The sequence below is a fragment of the Oncorhynchus gorbuscha genome, linkage group LG19 (assembly GCF_021184085.1).
Source record: "Oncorhynchus gorbuscha isolate QuinsamMale2020 ecotype Even-year linkage group LG19, OgorEven_v1.0, whole genome shotgun sequence".
Taxonomy (NCBI): Eukaryota; Metazoa; Chordata; class Actinopteri; order Salmoniformes; family Salmonidae; genus Oncorhynchus; species Oncorhynchus gorbuscha.
The window spans coordinates 48,025,649-48,035,692 of NC_060191.1; the positions used below are offsets into that span (position 1 = coordinate 48,025,649).

The window sequence follows — 10,044 nt, forward strand, 5'->3', positions numbered from 1 at the left end:
TAACCCTTACTCGAAGGCCACTGATTGTCTAGGCAAAGTTGAGGCAGGTCTGTGTTTGGTTAGACTGGTTTGGCTTCTTTCATAGCCCTCCAGCATGCGTGAATCATTTCATCAACTTGTTGCTATGTCCTGAATCCTGATTATATTGTCTGCCTGTTAAACTACCTCTGGTCTCCTCAAATCAAATCAAATTTTATTGGTCACATACACATGGTTAGCAGATGTTAGAGTGTAGCGAAATGCTTATGCTTCTAGATCTGACAGTGCAGCAGTATCTAACAGGTAATATCTAACAATTCCACAACAAAACCTAATACACACAATCTAGTAAAGGAATGGGAGGAGAATATATAAGTATAAAATGTATGGAAGAGCAGTGAAAGAGCGGCTAAGATGCAGTAGAGAGTGAAGGATACAGTATATACATGATGAGTAATGTGCATTATTAAAGTGACTAGTGTTCCATTTATTAAAGTGGCCAATGATATCATGTCTGTAGGAAGGCAGCCGCCTCTCTGTGCTAGTGGTGGCTGTTTTAGCAATCTGATGACCTTGAGAAAAAACTGTTTTTCAATCTCTCTGACCCAGCTTTGATGTCCCCGTACTGACCTCGCCTTCTGGATGATAGTGGGGTAAACAGGTAGTGGCTCGGGTGGTTATTGTCCTTGATGATCTTTTGTGTCTTCCTGTGACATCGGGTGCTGTTGGTGTCCTGGAGGGCACATAGTTTGCTCCCGGTAAAGCGTTGTGCAGACCTCACTACCCTCTACCCTCGTGCTGCGGTTGTGGGCGGTGCAGTTGCCGTACCAGGTGGTGATACAGCCAGACAGGATGCTCTCAATTGTGCATCTGTAAAAGTTAGTGATTTTCGGTTTTCGGTGACAAGACACATTTTTTCAGCCTCCCGAGATTGAAGAGGTGCTGTAGCGCCTTCTTCACCACACTGTCTGTGTGCGTGGATCATTTCAGTTTGTCGGTGATATGTACACAGAGGAACTTAAAACCTTCCACCTTCTCCACTACAGTCCCGTCGATGTGGTTGGGGGGGTGCTCCCTTTGCTGTTTCCTGATGTCCCCGATCATCTCCTTTGTTTAGCTGACATTGATTGAGAGGTTATTTTCCTGGCACCACACTCCGAGGGCCCTCACTTCCTCCCTGTAGGCCGTCTTGTCGTTGTTGGTAACCACTGTGGTGTCGTCAGCAAACTTGATGATTGAGTTGGAAGCGTGCATGGCCACGCAGTCATGGGTGAACAGGGAGTACAGGAGAGGTCTGAGAATGCACCCTTGTGGGGCCCCAGTGTTGAGCATCAGTGGAGTGGAGATGTTGTTTCCTACCTTCATTACCTGGGGGCAGCCCGTCAGGAAGTCCAGAACCCAGTTGCACAGGGCGGGGTCGAGACCAAGGGTCTCAAGCTTAATGATGAGTTTGGAGGGTACTATGGTGTTGAATGCTGAGCTGTAGTCAATGAACAGCATTCTTACATAGGTATTCCTCTTGTCCAGATGGGATAGGGCAGTGTGCAGTGTGATGGCGATTGCATCGTCTGTGGACCTATTGGGGCGGTAAGCAAAAATGAGAAGTGAGTGCTATGGGGTGATAGTTATTTAGTTCAGTTACTTTGCTTTCTTGGAAACAGGAACAAAAGTGGCCCTCTTGAAGCGTGTGGGGACAGCAGACTGGGATAGGGATTGATTGAATATGTCCGTAAACACACCAGCCAGCATACTCTGAGGACGTGGCTAGGGATGCCGTCTGGGCCGGCGGCCTTGCAAGGGTTAACATATTTTAAATGTTTTACTCACGTCGAGCCCGCAGTCTTTGGGAGTGGGCCGTGTCGGTGGCACTGTATTGTCCCCAATGCACGCAAAAAAGTTGTTTAATTCGTCTGGGAGCAAGATAATACTGTTGAGTGTCTATGTTTACCTCTAGGCAGACATACAAAAACTTGCCTCTGCTTTGTTCACTGTTCTGCTGTTTACCTTCAACATATAGCTTTCACAGCACCTGCTGATGCCTCTAAGGCCATTGATGTAAACATAGACTACTCCCCCTGGTGGTGTAACCAGGGACTACCTCATATCGGCAGCGTAGCCTAGTGGTTAGAGCGTTGGACTAGTAACCGGAAGGTTGCGAGTTCAAACCCCCGAGCTGACAAGGTACAAATCTGTCGTTCTGCCCCTGAACAGGCAGTTAACCCACTGTTCCCAGGCCGTCACTGAAAATAAGAATATGTTCTTAACTGACTTGCCTGGTTAAATAAAGGTAAAATAAAAAAATTAAAATATCTGTTCAATGTAGTACTGCATGTAATCTCAGAAACCCTGACCAGAACCACGTTTCACATACACGCTTACCGTTTAATGATCACGGTTGGTCACAAGAGACTTGCGGTATATAACCTCAGACACTGTAGTAGAGGTCGACCGATTACACCTTTATTTCATCTTTATTTAACTAGGCAAGTCAGTTAAGAACACATTCTTATTTTCAATGATGGCCTAGGAACAGTAGGTTAACTGCCTTGTTCAGGGGCAGAACGACAGATTTTCACCTTGTCAGCTCGGGGGATCCAATCTTGCAACCTTACAGTTAACTAGTCCAACGCAATAACGACCTGCCTCACGAGGAGCCCACCTGTTACGACTTCTGCCGAAGTCGTTGCCTCTCCTTGTTCGGGCGGTGCTCGGCGTTCGACGTCACCGGTCTTCTAGCCATCATTGATCCTTTTTTCATTTTCCATTGGTTTTGTCTTGTCTTCCCACACACCTGTTTTCAATCCCATTCATTACCTGTTGTGTATTTAACCCTCTGTTTCCCCTCATGTCTTTGTCAGAGATTGATTTGTTGTCAGTGTAGTGTGATTGTTTGTATAGGTGCGCGGCGGGTCCTCGTACCCATGTTTTGTTTGTTTGTACATTTATTGTTATGGAGCATACTCTTGGAACTTTATTAAAAGACTCCATATTTACACCCCATTTGACTCTCCTGCGCCTGACTTCCCTGCCACCTATTACACCTATGCATGACAGAATCTCTGACCAATATATATGAAGTCAGCAGGAGAAGACACTATACCCATGGACCTGGAGGAACGCGTTCAGGAACAAGTGAGGGAGCTTGACTGTATCAGCTCCGTCATGGAGCACATTGTCCAGAAAATGGATCGCTGGGAGAGATGGGGAGTTTCTCCAGCGCCACCACCACCACAACCAGAATCTCCCGTGAACGTTTTTTCCTCTCCGGAATCGAGGATCCATTTATCCCTACCTACGGGATACAACGGAGATACTGCCGGCTGCCAGGGTTTCCTCCTCAAGCTAAACTTATATCTAGCCACGGCCTCCCCAGTACCATCTGACCGTGAGAAGAGTTACACCCTCGTCTCATGCCTCATCGGGAAAGCCCTGGAATGGGCCAGCGCTGTGTGTAGAAGGGAGGATGCGGCGTTGGACCATTTTGAGGAGTTCACCCGCCAATTCCGGATAGTATTCGATCACCCACCTGAAGGCAAAGCAGCGGGTGAGCTCCTCTATCATCTGAGGCAGGAGACGAGGAGTGCACAGGATTTTGCTTTGGAATTTAGGACCTTGGCTGCCGGCGCTGGATGGAGCGACAGGGCCCTGATCGACCATTACCGTTGTAGTCTACACGAGGACGTCCGTCGGGAGCTGGCCTGTAGAGACACCACCCTCACCTTCGACCAGCTGGTGGACATGTCCCTCAAGCTGGACAACATGCTGGCTACTCGTGGACGTCTAGATCGAGGTCTGGTTGTTCCATCCTCCCGCACCCTCTCTCCCGAACCTATGTAATTGGGAGGGATGGTGCGCAGGGAGACCGGAGGGGGTTCCCGCTCGAGCACCATTCATGGTCGCAGAGGGCACACTGCTGGTCGGTGCCGGGTTGGTTCCTCTGGGAATAGAGAGGGCAGGCAGGGCATTCTGGCGTCACCCCAGGTGAGTAGGCACCATTCTCATCCAGAGCCCTCTGCTGCACTAATGTTTGTCTCTGTCTCTTTTCCTGATTTTTCACTGCATTCCCAGTATAAGGCACTAGTTGATTCAGGTGCGGCTGGGAATTTCATTAATAAAAGTCTAGCTCATAGTTTAGGGATCCCTATTGTTCCTGTGGATATGCCTATCCCTATTCATGCCTTAGATAGTCGACCATTAGGGTCAGGGTTTATCAGGGAGGTTACCGCACCTTTGTGTATGATAACGCAGGAGGGTCACAAGGAGAAGATTAGTCTTTTCCTTATTGATTCTCCTGCGTATTCTGTGGTGCTAGGCCTACCCTGGTTAGTTTGTCATAACCCCACTGTTTCTTGGCCACAGAGGGCTCTCACAGGGTGGTCGCGAGAATGCTCAGGTAGGTGTTTAGGGGTTTCCGTTGGTGCTACTACGGTGGAAAGTCCAGACCAGGTCTCCACCGTGCGCATTCCCCCCGAATATGCCGATTTGACTCTCGCCTTCTGTAAAAAGAAGGCGACTCAATTGCCACCCCATCGACGGGGGGATTGTGCGATAGATCTCCTGGTAGACGCTGCATATCCCAAGAGTCACGTGTATCCCCTGTCGCAAGCGGAGACGGAGGCTATGGAGACATATGTCTCTGAATCCCTGCATCAGGGGTTCATTCAGAGTTTCTTTTTTGTGAAGAAAAAGGATGGCGGTTTACGCCCGTGCATTGATTATCGAGGTCTTAATAAAATCACAGTGAAATATAGCTACCCGCTACCTCTGATCAATATGGTTATTGAGTTAATGCACGGGCACGTTTTTTCACAAAATTGGATCTCAGGAGTGCGTACAATCTGGTGCGTATTAAGAAGGGTGATGAGTGAAAGACGGCATTTAGCACTACCTCAGATCATTATGAGTACCTGGTCATGCCATATGGGTTGATGAATGCTCCATCAGTTTTCCAATCATTTGTAGATGAGATCTTCAGGGACCTGCACGGGCAGGGTGTAGTGGTGTATATCGATGATATTCTGATATACTCTGCTACACGCGCCGAGCATGTGTCCCTGGTGCGCAGGGTGCTTGGTCGCCTGTTGGAGCATGATCTATATGTCAAGGCTGAGAAATGCTTGTTTTTCCAACAATCCATCTCCTTCCTAGGGCATCGGATTTCCACTTCAGGAGTGGAGATGGAGAGCGACCGCATTACAGCCGTGGGTAATTGGCCGACTCCAACCACGGTAAAGGATTTGCAGCGTTTTTTGGGGTTTTCCAATTACTACCGGAGGTTTATCCGGGGTTTTGGTCAGGTGGCAGCTCCCATTACCTCACTGCTAAAGGGGGGCCCGGTGCGCTTGCAGTGGTCGGCTGAGGTGAATAGGGCTTTTGAGCACCTGAAGACTCTGTTTACCTCATTGCCTGTGCTGGCTCATCCGGATCCCTCTTTGCCATTCATAGTGGAGGTGGACGCATCTGAAGCTGGGATAGGAGCAGTGCTCTCGCAGCGTTCGGGTACGGCACTGAAGCTTTGCCCCTGTGCTTTCTTTTCGAAGAAGCTCAGCCCGGCGGAGCGAAACTATGATGTGGGGAACCGAGAGCTGTTAGCTGTCGTAGAAGCCTTGAAGGTGTGGAGGCATTGGCTTGAGGGGGCTAAACACCCTTTTCTCATCTGGACTGACCACCGCAATCTGGAGTACATCCGGCAGGCGAAGAGATTGAATCCTCGCAAGGCAAGGTGGGCCATGTTTTTCACTCGTTTTGTGTTTACTCTTTCTTACAGACCAGGCTACCAGAACGTTAAGGCAGATGCATTGTCTTGGCTCTATGACACAGAGGAGCGGTCCATGGATCCCACTCCCATACTCCCAGCTTTGTGTCTGGTGGCGCCGGTAGTGTGGGAGCTGGACGCGGACATTGAGCGGGCGTTATGTGCAGAGCCTTCTCCCCCTGAGTGTCCAGCTGGTCGTCTGTACGTTCCGTCTGCTGTCCGCGACCGATTGATATATTGGACTCACACGTCACCCTCCTCTGGTCATCCTGGGATAGGTCGGACGATGCGCTGTCTTGAAGGAAGGTACTGGTGGCCCACTTTAGATAAGGATGTGAGGATTTATGTTTCTTCCTGTTCGGTGTGCGCCCAGTGCAAGGCTCCTAGACACCTGCCCAGAGGTAAGCTACAACCTCTACCCGTTCCTCAACGGCCATGGTCGCACCTGTCGGTGGATTTTTTTTACTGATCTTCCACCTTCACAGGGTTACAAAACGATCCTGGTCGTTGTGGATCGGTTTTCAAAGTCCTGTCGTCTCCTCCCTTTGCCCGGTCTCCCTCCGGCCTTAAAAACTGTAGAGGCCCTGTTTACACACGTTTTCCGGCACTATGGGGTGCCTGAGGATATAGTGTCTGATCGGGGTCCCCAGTTCACATCAAGGGTCTGGAAGGCGTTCATGGAGCGTCTGGGGATCTCGGTTAGGCTTACCTCAGGTTTTCACCCCGAGAGTAATGGGCAGGTGGAGAGAGTTAACCAGGATGTGGGTAGGTTTCTGCGGTCTTATTGCCAGGATCGGCCGAGGGAGTGGGCGAAGTTCGTGCCCTGGGCAGAGATGGCTCAGAACTCGCTACGTCACTCCTCCACTAACCTTACTCCCTTTCAATGTGTATTAGGGTATCAGCCGGTTCTGGCTCCTTGGCATCAGAGCCAGACCGAGGCCCCTGCGGTGGACAATTGGTTTCGGCACGCTGAGGAAACCTGGGAGGCAGCCCACGTCCACCTTCAGCGTGCCATAAGGCGCCAGAAAATTGGCGCAGACCGTCCCCGCAGTGAGGCCCCAGTGTTCGCACCAGGGGACAGGGTCTGGCTCTCGACCCGAAACCTGCCCCTTCGCCTGCTCTGCCGGAAGCTGGGTCCGCGGTTTGTGGGGCCGTTTAAAGTCCTGAGGAGAGTGAACGAGGTATGTTATAGGTTACAACTACCCACTCATTACCGTATTAATCCCTCGTTCCATGTGTCTCTCCTCAGGCCGATGGTGGCTGGCCCGCTCCAGGAGGCTGAAGTGCGTGATGTTCCTCCGCCTCCTCTAGACATCGAGGGGGTTCCGGCGTACTCTGTTCGATCCATTTTGAATTCGAGACGTCGGGCGAGGGACCTTCAGTACCTCGTGGACTGGGAGGGGTACCGGCCGGAGGAGAGATGCTGGGTTCCGGTGGAGGACGTGTTAGATCCTTCCATGTTATCAGAATTCCACCGTCTCCATCCGGATCGCCATGCACCTCGCCCTCCGGGTCGTCCCCCGAGGCCGGTGTCGACGCGCAGCTGGAGCCGCGCGTCAGGGGGGGGGGGGTACTGTCACGACTTCCGCCGAAGTCGTTGCCTCTCCTTGTTCGGGCGGTGCTCGGTGTTCGACGTCACCGGTCTTCTAGCCATCATTGATCCTTTTTTCATTTTCCATTGGTTTTGTCTTGTCTTCCCACACACCTGTTTTCAATCCCATTCATTACCTGTTGTGTATTTAACCCTCTGTTTCCCCTCATGTCTTTGTCAGAGATTGATTTGTTGTCAGTGTAGTGTGTTTGTATAGGTGCGCGTCGGGTCTTCGTACCCATGTTTTGTTTGTACATTTATTGTTATGGAGCATACTCGTGGAACTTTATTAAACGACTCCATATTTACACTCCATTTGACTCTCCTGCGCCTGACTTCCCTGCCACCTATTACACCTATGCATGACACCACCTGTTACGCGAATGCAGTAAGCCACGGTAAGTTGCTAGCTAGCATGAAACTTGTCTTATAAAAAACAATCCATCAACGACTGTCGTTGCACCAATGTGTACTTAACCATAAACATCAATGCCTTTCTTAAAATCAATGCACAAGTATATATTTTTAAACCTGCATATTTAGCTAAAAGAAATCCAGGTTAGCAGGCAATATTAACCAGGTGAAATTGTGTCACTTTTCTTGAGTTCATTGCACGCAGAGTTAGGGTATATGCAACAGTTTGGGCTGCCTGGCTCTTTGCGAACTAATTTGCCAGAATTTTACGTAATTATGACATAACATTGAAGGTTGTGCAATGTAACAGCAATATTTAGACTCATGGATGCCACCCGTTAGATAAAATACGGAACAGAATAAATGTTTTGTTTTCGAGGTGATAGTTTCCGGATTTGACCTACGGCTCGTTTTTCTGTGTTTATTATAGTTAAATCTATGATTTGATATTTGATAGAGCAGTCTGACTGAGGGGTGGTAGACTCGTAATAGTCAAAGGTATATGGTTTAGAGAGAAATAGTCGACGCGTTCTAATTCCTGTAATAACTTGCGGCTGAACTTGAAAGGGGTTCGTTCCTTCGTTATTTCACCGTTCATGTCTTCCATAGAGAATGTCCTGATCTACTTCAAATAAGGTCTGCGTTTCGTGCAGGCTTAAACCGCCTCGGCGTTTTGATATCATGTAAATCTCACTAGGATAAGGTAACGTTTGTCAAAACATTTTCATAAATCCACTCTACAAAAAATAAGATCTTCGCATATATTTAGCCAATATTGATCAGAGTTAACTTGTCCTATGGATATCTACACAGTTATACAATTGGCAAGGTGGTGTAAGCCTACATGAAACACAGACCTTATTTTAAGTGAATCTAAAAAATATCCTACGGAATAAATGAATGAAGGAACCGCTTTTCAGATTTTGCTAGGTGTCATGGGAATTATGACTCGCACTTTGGTAGTCAATTCTTACCATGTCCATTATTAAAATACGATTTCCTGCATATAGAAATTACAGTTTTTGTTTTCAACATTAATCACAGGTAACTTAAACTCTATTTTTTTTAACTCTAAATGAAAAAATACCACCAACCTGTGGAATCACCTTAAGAACACCCATCCAAAAGCCCATAATATGTATTATATTAAGTTAAAATAAAAGTGTTCATTCAGTATTGTTGCAATTGTCATTATTACAAAAATATGTGTGTGTGTATATATTTATTTATTTATTTTAATCGGCCGATTAATCGGTATCGGCTTTTTCTTTTGTCATCCAATAATCGGTATCGGTGTTGAAAAATCATAATCGGTCGACCTCTACACTGTAGTAGTGTGTAGGAACTACTAGGAAGCGGAACAACTCAGTCTTTCAAGACAATATCTCTGACCTGGGAACTGTGTTGTGGTCTCTCCTCTCCTGTGTGTAGCTTTAGTTTCTTCTGGTCGTTAGTATATCTGATCCTAGACCTGTGTTGTCTCCTAGCTTTGGCTTCCTGACTCGCTCCGGCAGCAACCACAGCAGCCGTAGTCCCAGTGAAAACAAGGCTGCTTCTTCCTAGGCAATCATCGACGACACCAAGACCACCACGGAGACAGAAACCAGACGATCATCATGACAACCCTCAACACCCGTCCAACTACACTTGTCCTCCATTCTGTTCAGTTTTCACTGAATGTTTTATACAGGTTAGGTCTCCATAGCAGCCCTAAGAAAGGAAGAGCATTCTCTCATGCCTTCCCTGTTTCTTTTTTACTACCTCCTCGTCCTTGCTCTATATACCTTTCTCTCCCTCTGTTTCTCCCTCTTTTTCTCTCAGGAAGAGGTTCAGAATGGTGAAATGGCCAACTGTACACTTTGCATTGACAATAACCATGCAGGACATTATTAACAGGAAAATCTCTGTTGAATCTCTGAAGCAAATTTGTATTGCAATATTTTAATAAAGATTTGAAGATGTATTTTGACCACAGAAATCATTAGTAATCGCAGGAACATATACGTGCCAGAAGAGGGCATCCTATCTATTAACAACCATGGTGGACTTCCATGTGTTTAACATTTTACCTAGTGTGTGTTTTTGTTGCCATGCCTTGTGGTTGCTGTAATTGTAAGTCTCTGTCATAGACATGGTGTGAGGGAACGTTTTGCAGTAAAGTACACTGTGTGTTGATTCTGACCCTGAATGTATTGCCTCATAGTAACAGTCATTTATTGATTAGACTTTATATTCTTAACCATCAGCTCATCTCACATATTTGATAGTCTTATTATGAGTTCAATCATGTCTTCCCCAGGACCAT

The 10,044-nt window shown here is 47.6% G+C and overlaps 1 protein-coding gene across 2 annotated transcripts in view; it reads left to right on the top strand.

The window, feature by feature from the left end:
• The window catches only part of LOC124006534 (RILP-like protein 1), a 28,667-nt gene extending 18,965 nt beyond the window's left edge, over positions 1-9,702 (top strand). The window contains exon 8 of one of the 2 annotated variants that reach the window (XM_046316607.1): positions 6,629-7,071. In XM_046316607.1, coding sequence (XP_046172563.1) covers positions 6,629-6,707 — 79 coding nt within the window. In that variant the 3' untranslated portion in view covers positions 6,708-7,071. Of the gene's footprint in view, positions 1-6,628; positions 7,072-9,226 lie in introns of those variants that run through there. The other variant, XM_046316608.1, reaches the window with a different exon arrangement.
• Positions 9,703-10,044: the final 342 nt, after the last annotated feature.